General features: G+C 47.3%; 1 protein-coding gene across 1 annotated transcript in view; it reads left to right on the plus strand.

Moving 5' to 3' along the window:
* LOC142839742 (protein THEMIS3-like) overlaps positions 1-16479 on the plus strand; it is a 39832-nt gene extending 23353 nt beyond the window's left edge. The window contains exons 3-4 of the mRNA XM_075956017.1: positions 9824-10297; positions 15244-16479. Of these exons, the coding sequence (XP_075812132.1) occupies positions 9824-10297; positions 15244-16265 (1496 nt within the window). The 3' untranslated portion in view covers positions 16266-16479. The remainder of the gene's footprint in view (positions 1-9823; positions 10298-15243) is intronic.
* The last annotated feature ends 469 nt before the right edge of the window (positions 16480-16948 follow it).

Genomic DNA, 16948 nt, shown 5'->3' on the forward strand with positions numbered 1-16948 from the left:
GCTTGTATTATAGGTGTATACCACCACGCCTGGCTGCCATAGCTCTTTTGCTATAGTTTTTTTTTTTTAATCAGTTGCTAACTTACGCTCAAATCTTTGCCATTCCTATTCCCCAGTCTGCTCAAATGCCACAGGCTGGCCTCTTTCGTCCTTCCTCCTTAGGCTTTCTCCTAACTCAGCCCTCTCCACCCTTGGCCTCTTCCCTGGCACCCTCCTGACCTGCCTGCATTTCTCTCCCTAGGCGGATTCCTCTATTCTCCTCATGGTCCACCCTCTGACTTGGGGAGGAGACACATCTTAGTAGCTTTCTTAGAAAGAGTGTGTGGAAAACAAAATCTGGGCCCTGTACCCGTAAAATGCCCTTGCCAGTTACACCACCGAGAGCCTACCCTTTCCACACCACCCACCCCTCATCACTCCCAAAGTGCCTGTCTCCAAATACCACTAACAGATGAATGGGGGTAAGTTTCCCACCCCTGAAATCGGGGGGCACATATTGAAACCGCAGCAGCCTCCTGTGCAGATTTTTGGTGAAGGGGTGGAGAGAGCCAAGGGTGAAGAGAGACTGCCGTAGTGGCCAAGAGCTGGCCTGGACGTGGTAGCAATGGTAGCCTTAAAGAGCAAAGAATAAACTCAAGGCGTGCTTTAGGAGATCCACTAGAACATGGTGATGGATCGGATGAAAGTGAGGACTCTAGCCCCAGTCCGGGCCTCTGACTTTAGAGCTGGGGAGTGTGTGTGGGGGGGGGGGGTTGTGCCTTGTTTATTCCCAAAGGAAGGAGAAAGACTGGTTGTGGGGGGAGGTCAAAGCTCTCGGTTTGCAGTTTTCAGAAGAACATACCTAAAGATGGGGGAAGAAGCCGAGTGGGTGCAACCATTGAAACTCAGATGCCACATTTGTGAGACAGAGTGAGTAAAATAATCTCAGTGCAACACACACACACACACACACACACACCATGCACAGCCACTACCCCGCCTGCCAACACCCTGAGCTAGGCAGCGTCTCTACGGACTCTCAGAGGACAGATCTGGAAGAAACAGCTGGGTAATAACAGAGTCAAGGGAACTCAGGCAATCCCCCGAGGAGGAGAAAGCGTGAGAAGGTGGCTTCAGCATGCCTGAGCCTTGAAGGACATGGTTAACTACTGAATTGCGTGTCTATGGAGAAAAGAAAGCCCCTGACCATTTGCTTCTCTGGGCACTTTTTGTTGTTGTTGTTTGGTTTGTTTTTGTTGTTGTTTTTTTGGTTTTGGGTTTGTTGGTTTTGTTTTTTTTGTTGTTGTTGTTGTTGTTTTTTGTTTTTTTGGTTTGGTTTGGTTTGGTGTGGTATGGTGTGGTTTTTCGAGACCGGGTTTCCTCTGTGTGGACCTACCTGGCGATCGTGAAACTCGCTCTGTAGACCAGGCTGTCCTGGAACTCACAGAGATCTGCCTGCCTCTACCTCCTGAGGGTGGGTCTGCACCACGCCTGGCTGACTCAAGCTTGCCCCCTAGTGGTGGAGTCTGTCTTATGGGAACAAAGACCCATCTGAGGGCAACCATGAAATTCCTTCCCGCCCACAGTCACACGTAGAGAGTGACTGAAAACCCAAAGGAGAGTCTTCTAAAAGGCAGCTCCTATTACCTGCCACATACTGTAAGTGGGTGGCTGGATTTGGCCAGTGAGAGCAGTGTGGGAGTGGAGGGTGGGGCGAGTGATATGTGTTTGCGCACGCGCATCTGTGTATTGAGCCATCACACTGTGGAGCAAGAGCGTTGGCTCGGGCGCTAAAAACACTCGGGAGGCAGAAGCAGGCCAATCTCTGTGAGTTCGAGGCCAGCCTGGTCTACAAGAGCTAGTTCCAGGACAGGAACCAAAAAAGCTACGGAGAAACCCTGCCTCGAAAATCAAAACAAAACAAAACACACACACACACACACACACACACACACACACACACACACACACACACACTGCTCTTGCAGAGAACCTGAGCCCGCATTCTAGATGGTTCACAACCACTTGTGTATGACTCCAGAGCAGGGGATCAGGAACCCACTTCTGGCCTAGGCAGACCTGCATTCAAGTGCTCAAATCCACACACATACACACAATGGGAAATCCTCTAAATTTCTTTTGGAAAAAAACATTGGCTTGCCACACTGAACCCCACTAATAACGTCATTAGTACATTCCAACGATTTAAAACTCAGTTGGACATGGTGGCTCATGCCTTTAAGTCCCAGGAGGCAGAGGCAGGAGGATTTCTGTGAGTTTGAAGCCAGCCAGGTCTGTATCGTAAGACTGTCTTGAAAATAAAATATAAGGAATTTAGAAGCCCACTGGAAGCTAATGGTATCCAATTGACAGGTGATTCTGTCATGTGACATCTGTCATGTGACATGTTCTTGAAACATACTGAAACAGTCAGTAATGTAGCTGTGTGGGGGGGGGGGGGTTAAAAACGAGTCCTCTGTCTCTGCAATTCTCCGATTCTCTGGGAGGCGCCAAACACGAGGTCCCAGGTTTGCCCACGAGTATTTACAGCGCACTGTGGCTCAGAGCAGTGAACCTAAACAGCAGGGAGTACCGGCCAAATTATGTCATTCGTACAAGAAGCAATTTGCTGTCACCTTTTATTATAAGATTGGGTGGATTCCCCCAACTAATTTCTTTTTCTCATCAAGATAAGTAAGTTTTCTGCCCCACTGGGTATCAGGCTAATTTCCAGCTTCTCTGTGTATTAAAAATGAATTTAGAAACTACAATCAGATTAAAAAAGGGGGACGTGGTGCTTACTCAAACAATTTTGCCTTAAACAATTTAATTTTCAAAACTGCAGCGTAAACAAAAAGCGCACAAGACGGTTTTAATTTTCAAATTACATGGTTCTAAAAAAAAAACACCGTCCGGAAAGTTGGAGGCCAGGAAAAGTCCTCGACTGTGAATCCTAGCTAATCGTGTGGGATGATGTTTGATGAAGTTCTGCTACTGAGGTGCCTTTTAGAGACTGTACTAAGTTGTGCCTCAGTGCCGCCTAGACACAGCCTCAGTATGATTTTCTCGCAAACGAGGAAGCCGTCAGCTTGGTTGCGCGGTATTGCTAGAGCATTGCGCTCATTTAGCGTAAGACAAACTACGAGAAATACAAAAACGGGTGAACATGCTGTGGCTAGCTTTGTTCATTAGGGGAAGGGATCTGCTGTGTGCTTATTACAAAGCAAATGGAGCCACACCAAAGAATGAAGACCACGGGTGGGTTGTGTTGGCTGGAGATCACGTGGTTGGCACGTGATGCTCACACAGTCTTTTCCTCTGTTCGTTCCAGTGCCCTTGATGTCACCTGCAAACTCAGCCCCCGACACACGTCACTAGTACGGTTGAAATCGTTCTCTCTGGATAGATCACTGGCAGCTTCTCTTGCCATCTCATAGCTTGCTCCTGATCATTAAAGTCTGCATAATATTCTGAGCCAGAGCCACACCCATACTTGCTAAACTACCTCCGATACCTGAGCCAAGTGTTTATTTTTTAGCTACAAATGAGGGTCCTGGGGACAATGTGTATGCCTGGCTTCATCGCTAATGACTTTAGATACATTTCCAAACACAGACCGGATGTGTCAGGAAATGGTGCACACATTTGAATTTTCCCCTTTACTCATACAGCAATTTTAGCCAAAATGAAGCAAAGCGCAGCCGAGCTGAGTGGTGGATGCAGAAATTCCCCTGCACCCCTGCCCTCGCATGCATGGGATGTTCCCTTAGTAACCCCAGCTGGACACACCGCAGTGACACATTGTCTCCAGCCACAGTCTGATATAGGATTCCCCTCTGAGTGCTGTGATTACCATTAATGAATAAAGAAACTGCCTTGGCCGGTTGATAGGGCCGAACTTAGGTAGGCAGGGAGGTCTGGACTGAATGCTGGGAGAAAGAAAGGCGGAGTCAAAGAGACGCCATGGAGCCTCCAGAGTCAGACATGCCAAATCTTTGCCAGTAAGCCACTGCCATGTGGTGGTATACAAATTAATAGAAATGGGTCAAATTAATATAAGAGTTAGCCAATAAGAAGCTAGAGCTAATGGGCCAAGCAGTGTTTTAATTAGTATAGTTTCTGAGTGGTTATTTTGGTTCTGGGTGGTAGGGACAAACAAATGGGCCCTCCTCCACCAACAGTCTACCTTCCCTGGGCATCATAGTTGGCACTATCCATTCTGACAATGGACAAACGCATAATGTGCGTCCACCTTTGCGACCACTGCCCTAAAGATACCAGGCTTTGACACAGTTTTAAGGCGAGTCAAATTTGTACTTGACTAGTGCATAACCCTTTCTGCGTCCCTGAAGGGTGAGAATTTAAACACTAAGAATTATAAGAAAGAAATCCTTGCACACCCAGTGACTGAATGGTGACATCTCACTTTTGACTTTTTTTAAGTGCATTCTAGCGAGGCACAGAGTTTTATATCTGTTCCCGCCTTCTGTCTACTCGCCTGCTTTATTTACAGACCTGGCGTTTAAAGGCGATAGCTCAAACTGACTGTCCTCTTCCCTCAGCCTCTCTCAAACTACGGAGGTATGCCAACCATGCTAGGCTGCCTTTGCCTGCTTTAACATGGAGTATTTCTACTTTTCGATTTGTAAGGATTGTTTATATCATCCATTTTGATATAAGTTACAAATATTTTTCCTAGCTTGGAGAGGGTCCTTTATCTCCTTGTATTTAGTGGTAGCGTTTGGCTGCTTTTAACAACGAGATGTTTCAATTCTTACAGATTCGACGCCATGAGAAATTAACTAGTTCTGAATGTTTGAAGCCAGGTTGGTTTTTAAGTGGCAACTTTGGAAGGTAATTGAGATAAACAACACATGTAAATCTGCATTCCTTCACAGTGAAAGAAGCACAGACATGAAATAAAATGCCATTTTAAATCCACCCAAGCAGGGACTGGAGAGATAGCTCAGTGGTTAAGAGCATTGCCTGTTCTTTCAAAGGTCCTGAGTTCAATTCCCGGCAACTACATGGTGGCTCACAACCATCTGTAAAGGGGTCTGGTGCCCTCTTCTGGCCTGCAAACATGCACACAGACAGAATATTGTATACATAATAAGTAAATATTTTTTTAAAAAAAATAAATCCACCCAAGTGTAAAGGCCTTATCAGTACGACTTATTGATCAAAAATGTTTGAATATAAATACTCTGCCACGGTGCTGGGGATGAGTAAATTCCGAGCCCTCTGGGGAGAGCAGCATGTCATTGCTTATTCTTATTCAAAACACAGATGTCCTTTGACTCAGCAACTCTTCTGCCACAGCCTATATTTATACTTGTGGAAATGGACCAGGATGTACACGTGAGAGGCGTGTGGCAGCATTATGTGTAATAGAAGAAAGCTAGACCACGTGGCGTCATCTCGTGTGTTCACCCAGCAGACCCTAACGTCAGGGCTAGTTCCTGATAAACACCATTCTAAGCACCTCACACTATGAATGACTAAATCTCCCTGCTGTTAAGATACAGAAAATTCAGAGGCTGTCATTCCAACCAGCTTTTAAAAAGTAGGAAAGTTATCCACTCGCATGATTACAGTTCCAGAGTTGAGCCCAGGTGCGGTGCGGCACACTAACAGATATCACCAGAGACACAGGTCCTTCCTTGTTGAGTTCTGCCATTTCTGGACCGGTTGACCTCTCTCTCAGTTGCTGGACGCTGTCCAGAGGAGAGAAGTGGATAGAAGACAGCATTTAACAGTCTCCCCCAAACCTGAACAGCAAGCCCAACAAGCTATACCTTCCTGGATCAGCAACCATCACCAGTTGTGATGGCCTTAGGCTAGCTGGTACCCTCTTTTGGAGCCAGGAGGAGAGGGAATTAATTAACCAAACAGAGCTGGAGGGGTTAAGATGGAAGGAGGGAAGAAATAATATAAGAAAGACAACCTAAACACCTGCCAGTAAGAAACAGGCGTAGAACACTCAGAAAGGGTTCGTGCTGTGCAAACTTCTACACTGTTAAAAACAAGGCATCTGTTTGTGGTGACATGGCGGAGAGTAGGAACCCCTGACACCAGGCTGGCAGAGATGAAGAGACCATAGAACCACACTAGGATGGTGACTGGCATTCAGTAGGTGCTTAATAAATGTTCTCTGCTACCTGGTGAGCTTTGCCAAGATCCTTTAAATGCTAAAGTTTAAATGTTACTAAGATTTTCTTGACTCAAGCATCCCTACTTCCTTAAAAGTATTGATAGAGAAACAAGAGATGGGGCCCAACAGTGCCTGGGGCTGCAGCATCCCGGTTGCTTCTTCACCACGGGGAAGGGTCATCGTGGCTCTGGGACAGAGCAGCATCTAGGAACTCCTGCATTTGATGGAGTGGACACAGGAGCTAGTGCCGCATTTCCTGCAGGTTGGCATTTCCCCCTTGCTGAGGTGAATAACTGCTTCTGGTAACAAGGCTAGCAATGTCAAGTAAACAGCTTCCCAGGACCCAGATGGGAGCGGTTCAGAAGAGAGAAGGCAAGTGCCTGCCGATTACAGTGATTTCCACTACATTTTCCTCTTTCAGACAGTCAGCCTTTGCTGAAGGGTCTTCAGCAGGACGTAGGCAGCCAGCAGCCCTGTAGAGGAGGGAAAGGGGCATTTTAAATGTAAGTGAGGCGCTGAGGGCGGGGAGGCTAGGCAGCTTGGCCAGGCTTCCTCTGACTAGGATGCTCCCCTGGGCCTGGTTTCTTCTGAGAAGCATTTCCAGGATTGCTAGAGTAGGCCCTTGCTGTTTGTGTTGTCTTTCAGCTTTACAGAGCCTATTTTGCATATAATATGGTTCACTCGTTTCCGGTGTAGAACCCTCAGAGGTTTCTGTCCCACCTGGTCTTGCAGCTGTTCCGTCCCAAAGAAATACACAAAAGTCTACATTAATTACAAACTGATTGACCCAGTAGCTCAGGCTTCTTATTAATTAAGATTTACTGGCCATCCATCTCCTCTGGAGAACTGTGTGGTTGACTCTCTTGACTCTTTAATCGGGTTGTTGCACTGCTGCGGAGTCATAGCTGTTCTTTCTAAAGGATTTCACAGCATTTTCAACCCAGTCTATGGTTGAGACAGGGTCTCTCTACACAGCCCTGGCTGTCCTGGAACTCACTATGTAGACCAGGCTGGCCTTGTGCTCACAGAGATTTGCCTGGCTCTGCCTCCAGAGTGCTGGGACTACAGAAGTGTGTCCCTAGGCCCAGCTTGTCTCTTCACTTTCTTGATAGAGAGCTTTGATATAGAAAACATTTTAATATTTTTGAAGAACAATTTATTAGCCCTTTTTCTGTCACTGTTGCCTGAGCAGTTAGTGGGAAAAGCATTGCTCTTTTGAAAAAAAAAAAAAAACAGAGAAGTGTGGTGTTGCACACCTTTAGTCCCAGTAGCAGGGAGGCAGAGGCAGAAAAATCTCTGTGAGTTTAAGGCCAGCCTGTTCTGCAAAGTGAGTTCCAGGACAGCCAGGGCTATGTAGGGAGACTCTGTCTCATGAACAAATAAATAAAGCCAGAGAAAAATAGTCAGTTTATGAAAATCAAGAAAACAAAGCTACCTGATGCCAAGATGGGAACCGAAACCCTTTCTCTGTGATTAGCTTTTCTAAATACTGAGTTATTTCCACCACGTCTCTTGGTACGGGTTAAACGTCAGTTGCTGCTACTGAGTGTTTGAGACGCAGCTAGCATGTCAGACAGACTGAGGTTCAAGCTCTTGCCTGTTCCAGAGCTCTGTGTCCTGAGATCTGAGAGGCGTGTTTATTAGAGAAATCTTTTCAGTTCCAAGTGACAGGAAAGTAATTCAAAGCAGCTTAGCTAGAAAAGGGAAATTACTGGTTCATGTGGCCACCACACGGAGGCGAGGAACCGTGGCTTTAACTAGAGGCAGATCTCTTCTTTCCTCCTTGTTTTCCTCTCTACTGTGACCCGGATGCTCATTTCCCCCACCCCCACCCCCCCACCTCCAGCCTCACTCCCCCACCCCCCCACTCCACCCACCCACCCACCCACCCACCCCCCACCCACCCCCGCTGGATATGCCAAAATCCCAGCCCTCGCTGTAATAGGAGGCGGTGCCTTTAAGAGGTGTTCAGCCATAGTCCTGATGATGGTTATTTGTTTCCTTATAAAAGAGGCTAAGAGAGCACCCTCACCTTCCATGTGATGTTATCAGCGAAGACAAGCACCTATGAACCAGGAAGCAGCCTCTCCTTAGACAGTCTTTCCGTTGGCACCTTGATTTAAGACTTCTCAGCCCTTGGCACTGGAAATAGCGTCTTGTGTGGCGTGTTTATAAACCGCCCAGTTTCTATCAGTGTGGGCAGTAAAAATCCTCCCCGTCTCTCATTCTTTAAGTATCCTGGCTTTGGTTTAGACTTCCCTTTACCAGTTGGCCCCATTCCTCTGTATTGTGTGTAACTTCCTTTGTGTGCAGGGCTGGTGAGGGGCGGGGTGGTCATGAGCTCTTGTTGCATAACATCTTACTGTATTGTCCAAGTCCCAGTGATTGCTGCTAAGGTCTCTTTGGATCACGTGCCCATCTCTGAATCAGTCTCCATGGCCAGGGAGAGGGACCACTCTTGACTGATGGGTCATTGATTTGGGGGACTGCTTGTGTGCAGTAAATCCACATAGACACATAGAACATGCCCTAAACACTGTGAACACACAATTGAACATGCACATGCCTGGTTTCCTTTGGTGATAACAGTCTCTGTTAAATTTGGTAGGATGTTTCTCATTTGATAAGGAATTTTTTTTAGATATAAATGAAAACATTATACTCTTGCAAGCTAAAGACTTTTTGACTCATGGAAATTTCCAATAGAAAAAAAAAATTTGACAGGATTTTGACATTGGGGGTGGTAACTTTATGGATGGAAAAAAAAGTTTATGTGTGCACACAGTGGGACAAGAATAAAGACCAGCACACAAAAATAATAAAATAAGAGTGCTCATGATTAATCTTTCAGAAAGCAACAAGATACAAAAATGGTAATGAACGTGGCTTTAAGAAGGGAAGCCCAGGCTAGTATAATACCGCATGCCTTTGAAACCCTCACTTGGGAGGCAAAGGCAGGCACATTTCCATAGGTTTGAGGCCAGCCCAGGCTACACAATGAGACTCACTCAAAGAGAGAAGGGGGGGGAGGGTTGATCCAGGCTACAATGCCTGTGGGACCCGTCACGGGGCAGACAACCACATAATCGGCAAGCGCTAGCATTCCTCCCCAAGACCGCCACCAGTGCAGTCTTCAGACAGGACAGGAACAGAGGGGTTCTGGGTTCCAAAACTGTGAGCCCAAAAAGGCTAATCGTCTCATTGATGTAAGCTAAACAGAAATACGAAGCCCGGAAAGGAAGGTCTGACTGTTGGGTGAGAAGTGTCCATGTTTGGGAATGACCCAGTGTGTCTGTATTTTGGGCCCGTGATGGGAGAGTGACAGGACACAGGGGCAGGGAACAAAGAGCTAGGAACAGGTGTGGTCTGAATGACAAGAAGATACCAGGGAATTCCCAGCACAGGAATGGCAGCTAGAGATTTCGTGGTGGTCTTTGGGAAAGGGAGAGACTGGAGGCACAGCGGCCTTCTCGTCGGGGAAAGGCACTTGGTTCTGATTTGCTACAGAAGATGTAGGATGGAGAAGACCCAGTTTTGAGGGAGGTCTTCTGTGCCCTTAGAACCCAGCAGGGGAGAGAACAATGGTGATAGCCATCACTGTACTTCCAAATGGTGCAGGGTTGGAGGCACGGTCCCTCTAATCCTATGCATGTAGACCCTGCACATTCTGTTCTGTTATCTTCTCAACAGGAAACTTCCAGCTGATTGCAGATCCAGCTTCGTTTGAAACCGTGGCTGACTTAGTTCGTTCTGTCCGACTGCCCCAGAGTCCCGAGACTCACAGAAGTCCTCCCTGTTTCCAGAACTTAGTTCCCATCTCCACAGATGATTGGCCCCTGATGCTGAAGAAAAGAGAAATGCTATCCTTAATCGGCCTCGAGGAGAGTCATGGGAGGAAGCTGCTGCGTTGTGAGGTGAGGAAGACGGACCCTCCCCTGAGGCTGCTCCTGCCCATGAACTGCCGGGGTCACTTCCAGGAGTGCCCAGATGACCAGTTCTACTCCATTGACACCATCGTGAGGTGGAAGCTACTTTCAGGGAGGAAACGCAAGGTTCGAATGGAGGCAGGATACCGTCTGAGGCTTCTTAACCCCCTGGTTCCGGAGCATTTTAGTGGTCATCTAGTTCTGCACCCCTACTTCTCGGTGAAGGCATACCTGCCAGGTAAGTGGGGGGAAACAGTCTGGTTCTGTTGCGAGAACAAGAAACCTTGAGGCTGAGGTAATTATAACGAAACGAGCCTTTATAGCTCCTAGCCTTGGAGATTGAAAGCCCAAATCGCATGGCGCCAACTTTGGCAGGGACTTTGTGGCAGGTGGCGCCATGGCAGAGCTCTTGCAAGAGAGAATGACCACGTCTTTGCAAGACAAGAAGCCGCAGCAAGGAGGCAGTATAGCCGTTCTTTAACTTGCCGGTTGCTACTAGCTCCATCCCGCTGTGTCTAATCTCACCTCTCCAGGGACCAGGTTTTCGGAACAAACACTCTTGCAGGGCAGGCTCAGATCATACTCAAACACCCATGCCGCGGGCGGGCAACAAAAGCGAGGACGCTGCCCCCTACAGGCATAGAAAGGCATTTGCTTCAAGGACTTGGGCTGAACAGCAGTGGTTGTAGACTGTGCAGGCAACTTGCCAAGGTCCAAAGATTTGTAAATCGATAGGTTGAGGAACCCCAGGAATAGACGCAAAGATTCCATTTTCAGAAAGTGGTCACGTCTTACCTCACTGGCTCCTCGTCTTGATTTATGGAAAACTATTAAACACTGGAGACACGCCCCCCCCAGGTGATTTATCCTATTAGTTACACATCCACTCCATCCCATGGCCCATTATTATATCCTTATCATCATACGCATTTAAACACACTCCTGCAGTAAGCCTAAGATGCTCTAATTTGATTCCCTTAATAAATATCCATACCATGTCGACAGTCAGATGGACCGTAAGCAGATAAAAAAAGGAGTCTCTCCTTTGCGTGGATTTATCATTGATATATTTCCTTATATGTCATCATAAAAGCTAGTTCCTCACCACCCATTAATTTTATGGTTTTGTTTATAGTCCACGGGAAAGCCAGACTCCAGTGCACTTTTCTTTCTTCTCGTAGACTGCACCGCATTACGGTTCTTTGCAGAAAGAAACGCCGCGTTATGTTCAGTGTGAATTTACAACAGCCTTCAGATTCCGCCTGCTGGAAGATCCCTTTCAGTAGGCAAGGCTTGTAAATTTCACTCCGTGGCGGGACTCGAGGAGGCGTGGTTTCCTTTGTTGTTGGGTTTCCGACAGAAGTTTTGCTTTGGCTTGTCTAGCTTCAGCTTTGCTTATCGGTTGTACGTAGAACTGACCGCGACACGTTCCCCCAGCCCTCACTCCATGACGTCTCCATAGTTCATGTCTTTTATCCTTCACCTGCTCAGTCTTTCGAGCAATGACAACAGCTGTGAGTATCACAGGAGCGGTTGGTCTAGCCGTCCCCAAGGGGACCTTGGGGGTAAGGACTGGGTCTCTCACGCATGTGCAGTTGTGTGGCTGAATCAGCTCACCTCCAATTTAGCCTTCTCCTAACCCGTTCTTGCTGAGCCGTTCCTTGCTTTGCCTCGCTCTGGCTTCTGAAGCTCACAGCATACAGCTTCTATCAAGATGAATGGATTTTGTTTATCGCTAAAACTATGAGGTTGGACTGAGGCTGTGGTTTGGTGGCAGATCATGTGCTTAGCATGGAAGATGCCCTGGGTCCCATCCTAGCTGTGGCTCAGGGTAAGAGCACTGCGTTAAATTCCCAGCACACAGGGCAGTTCACAATGGTGTGTGTAACTCCAGTTCCAAGAGACCTGACGCCCTCTTCTGGCTTCTGTGGGCATTGCACGCATGTGTGGCACAGTTATAAATGCAGGCAAAACACCCATATGCATAAAATTTTGTTTAAATTATTTTAAGTGAAAATAAATAAAGTGGAACTGATTTTCGAAGAGACAAAAATTGAAATACCCTTCAGTTTTAAGTGTACTGATATTTAATTTTTATTTTAATAAATAAAGCTTGCCTGAAGTTCAGAGAGTAAAACAGTCACACTGGCCAGCCTTACAGACCACGCTTCAATAACTCACACCTTTAATCCCAGTAGCTACACTAGCTTGCCATAGAAACTGGGTGGTGCACGCCATTAATCCCAGTGGTGCATGCCTTTAATCCCAGCCCTAGAGAGGATTATAAAATGGGAGGAGTCAACTCTCAGACACAATCTCAGGCTGAGATTCCTGGAGGCAGAATCGCCATTTTGGACTGAGGTCAAGGTAAGAGTTGGCTGCTTTGCTTTTCTGATCTTCAGGTTGAACCCCAATTTCTGTTTTCATTTAAGTGTGACTCTATCCCTGTTCCTGTCAGTCTGGCTGCTTGGGGGACTTAGACAACAGGGTCATTTGAGCCCAGGAGTTTGGGGATAGCCTGGGAAACAGTAGGATTCTACCTCACAAAAGTATTCTTTGTAGAGGTGGAGAGACGTGACTTCGCAGTTAAAAGTACTTGTTGCTCTTCCAGAAGAGCCAGGTTTGATTCCCAGCACCATGTGCTCGCAACCACTGCAACTCCAGTTACCGGGGTCCAACATCCCTTACTGGCCTCTGCAGGCACTAGACATGTGTGTGGTGCACAGACATATATGTAGACAGAGCAACCATACATATAAAATAAATAAATCTTTTAAATTTTATATTTTTTTAATTTTTAATAAATTTTTAATTAGTGTCACCCACAGATAAAATGTACAACGCATTTGCACAAGCCCTTAAGTCCTGGGCTATCAGCACCATGCACTGAGCTATCTAGATGACAATGACTGTGGACCAGGCTATGGCCTAAAACACTTAACTGTGGAATTAGTCCCAGAAGGACTAAGTTTGTCAAAGATTAAGGCCAGGTTCCTATAACAGCTTCTGAAATTGACCTAACTTGGCATTACCAGCTGATAGAGATCCCTGAACAGCAAATCTACCCTTTAGCACAGGTTTCTGGCTAGAGTTCTCAGCACCAGAGTGAGGCCAGGGCTATCTTCTTCACTGGGCAAGAGAGGATGACAAGAGCCTTGTGACACAGGTTGTAACTGTGGCCAGGGGTGCTGCATACATCAGCTGATGTGAGCTTGACTTACCAAATAGTGAGGCCAAGAGAGACGGGTCACTGGTTCACAGCACTGGCTGGTCTCCCAGAGAAACTGAGTTTCGCTCCCAGCCCTTGTCTCAAGCCACTCGCCTGTAGCTTCAAATCCAAGGATGCAAAGCCTGGCTTCTGTGGAACCACAGACAGATATGACATATATTCACATATATGCACACATGCATATAAACATAAATAAGTCTTTTTAAAAAAACGAAGTGATTATACTAGAAATTAACTGAGAAATTGAAACCACGTTCACTTGCTTTAGAATAACAGCAATAAACCTATTTTAGCTTCAAAAACTATTATTGATAGGCCAGCAAGCTAGCTCAGAGGTTATAAAAAGGATACACGTAAAGCCGGGCGATGGTGGCGCACGCCTTTAATCCCAGCACTCGAGAGGCAGAGGCAGGCGGATCTCTGTGAGTTCGAGACCAGCCTGGTCTACAGAGCTAGTTCCAGGATAGGCTCCAAAGCCACAGAGAAACCCTGTCTCGGGGAAAAAAGGGGGGGGGGATACATGTAGTTAAACCTTCTGGTCATTTTCACATTTTAATGCTTAAGGGAAACCTGAGAGGGGAGGGCTGAGAGGAGAGGGCGGAGAGGCATCTGCTTGCTTCTTGCACTATGTAAATATTCTATCCTCTCAGAGCCTGCTCAAAACCATAGCCCACTTGGACTTTCTGAACTTTAAAAGGCTACCCAGAGATCCTCCTAAAGCTACCTCCTTAGTAGTCGTGGGTTATTGTTTTCATCCTTAAAGATCATTTAAGCCAGGGGAGTGAAAAGATGGCTCAGCAGTTAAGAGTACTTGCTGCTCATGCCGAAGGCCTGGGTTTGGTACCCAGCACCTACACGATGGCACACAACTGTCTGTAACTCTAGTCCTGGAGGTTTCAATGCCCTCTTCTTGCCTCCACACATGGGGTACACTCATACATGCAGCCAAACACTCATGCACATAAACAAAAATACTTTTTTTTTTATTTAAGCAAAAGAAATCTCTGCAAGCCTGTGCTCCCAGCGCTTGGGAGACTGAGGCAGGAGGATGCTGAGTTCAGGCCTATAGCCACACTCTGACAGACTCGTACGCATTCTTCTGAAATACGGTGATGTAGAAATACGTCTGTCTGTGCCTTCCTTTCTGGCTCCAAGCGGATCCCACACCCCCATCCTACCCTAGAAACCGTCATTTTGTTCTAGCCCTTCCGTGCCCCTCGTCGTACAGCCCAGAGGCTGGACTGACCTGTGAAGGTGGTATCAACACACATTTCTTCCATCACATAGTAGTCAACCAAGAAACGGAAGTTCTCAGAGAACTCAGGAACGTTAAAGAGGACGAGGGACTCTCACCTACATTGCCGCCCAGGGCTCCAACCAGGCTGTGCGGGGGTTCTGCTAACTACACAGGGAGCGTAACTGTTTTCTGGGTCTGTCTCCCATGCTCTGTCCAGACATTTTTGTTTTCAATCTTGTATTAAGTTCTTCTCAAATGACCTGTTTTTGGAAGCCATGTGATTCTTCCAAGAGCTGTCGTAAGTCTTATCCAAGTCTTAACCACAGACGAGAACAGTAAGAGCTCCCATTGCCGCCTGGGGTCTTGGTGGGGATCGTGGATGCGGGATGGCGATGAGCTGCAATGCACTCAGCTGTGTGCCCGCTTTCTAGACGGGCCCCTCGTGTCCTTTATGAAGAGTGTAGATTCACGATTGCGTTGTGTCCTTTATGAAGAGTGTAGATTCACGATTGCGTTCACTCCGCGGTACCAGACACACTGACAGATCCCGCGGCAATAGAAGGCCGGATAGAGTCACGTGAACATAGCAAACCTCTTGGGTAACATGGTACAGTCAGTAGGAGAGGGTTATCGGTTGTAGACACAAGAGAAAATGCATGAATCCGTTATCTGTGCTTCCTTCCAAAGCCTCATGCTGTATCCCTTTTGACGTTCCCAGGTTCGGTCCAGATCAGCATCCCCTCCGATTTGGACATCCATATCACTGAGATTAGCTCCTTGGCTTGTAAGCCCTTTGCACTGATGACAATGAGAGAAATATACGGTATGGACGCAAACAAATTCCCAGTGAGAATCAAAATAATGAGTGTGATCCTGTCAGAGAGCAAGGCGGTCCCAAAGCCTTTGAAGAACGGGCAGCTCTTAACCATCCTCAGGACAGAAGAGGTGAAAAAGTTCGTTGCCACGGAGATTTCCGAAGGGAAGAAAGGGAGGTGTTTTCTCATCCCATACACCTATCAGGGCCTGATACTTAGGGGGGGTCGCTATTTTAATGCTGTTTCTGATGTCGCGGCAGCCATGCAACAAGGACAGCTCCTCTTCCAGTCTTCCAGGGACTACAACTCCTGCGTGGAGCCGTTTGCGTCTTTCTCAGCCAATGAGAGCTTCCTGGCTCTGAAGAAGAGTGTGGTGTCTGCGCAGATCCACAATGAGCTACACCGGGTGGAGGTCCTCAAGTGCCTGAACCTCACCACCAAAGCCCACGTCAAGCTGCCCTTGTTTGCAGAAGGAGAGTTCCGGGAGTTGTTTGAGGATGCTGGACCAGGGACCATGCAGGAGCTGTGCCAGATCCCAAAACTGCCGTGCCACGTCAGAGTGGTGGGGCCAGATCCTTCCATGGCTAGAGACCCTCTGTATGGAACGGAGGAGCTGAGGGTTGAAAACATTATCGTGGAGCAATGCCTCATAGCCAAAGACGAAACTTTACCAGGGGTCTTGGATTCTGCAAAAGACATATACCGGGACTTGCCAGAAGCCACGTTTGAAATCCCAATTGAGAAGTCAAGCTGTGAGGTGTTGGTGATAGAAGAACGTTTTTGGAGAGCTGATGTCGGAAAGGAGAGATGCACGACTCTCCAGACCATCCAGGAGATCACTGAGGAGGAGATGCTCACCTTTAGTAATTGCCTGATAGTTCCTTGCCCACCGCCACCCCTTCCAAAGCCCAGAAGTCTATCTTAAAACAGAAAATATGACTATTAGACCTTGCTTTATTGACAGGATGTAGCAGCATCAACCAATCCCTCAGGAATTGAGTATTTGGGGTTCACTGGAACCGATGTGGGGGCTCAGAGGAAATCAGGGGTGTCACCACCTCTCTCATACGTTTGCCTTAAGTTGTGTTAGCGTTCTGTTCCTGTGACAGAATGCCCGGATAATAAATTCATGAGGAAGGCCAGGCGGTCGGTGGTGGCGCACGCCTTTAATCCCAGCACTCGGGGGATAATAAATTCATGAGGAAGGCCAGGCAGTGGTGGCGCACGCCTTTAATCCCAGCACTCGGGAGGCAGAGGCAGGCGGAGCTCTGTGAGTTCGAGACCAGCCTGGTCTAGAAGAGCTAGTTCCAGGACAGGCTCCAAAACCACAGAGAAACCCTGTCTCGAAAATCAAAAATAAAATAAAATAAATAAATAAATTCATGAGGAAAGAAGGTTCATTTGTGCCCACAGGTTCAAAGATGTTAGTCCATGATCACTTGGCCCCACTGCCCTTGGCCTGTGGCATGGTGGTACATCGCAGTGGGTCAAAGGTGCCCGCTTCAAGATAAGTGAGAAGCAGAAAGGCTCCACCTCCCTTTTTACATGCCCCCCGAAACCAAACTCCCTTCATCAAGGCTCCTCCTCTCCTTTAATAACTTATTGAAA

This window comes from Microtus pennsylvanicus, chromosome 22 (genome assembly GCF_037038515.1).
Source record: "Microtus pennsylvanicus isolate mMicPen1 chromosome 22, mMicPen1.hap1, whole genome shotgun sequence".
NCBI lineage: Eukaryota > Metazoa > Chordata > Mammalia > Rodentia > Cricetidae > Microtus > Microtus pennsylvanicus.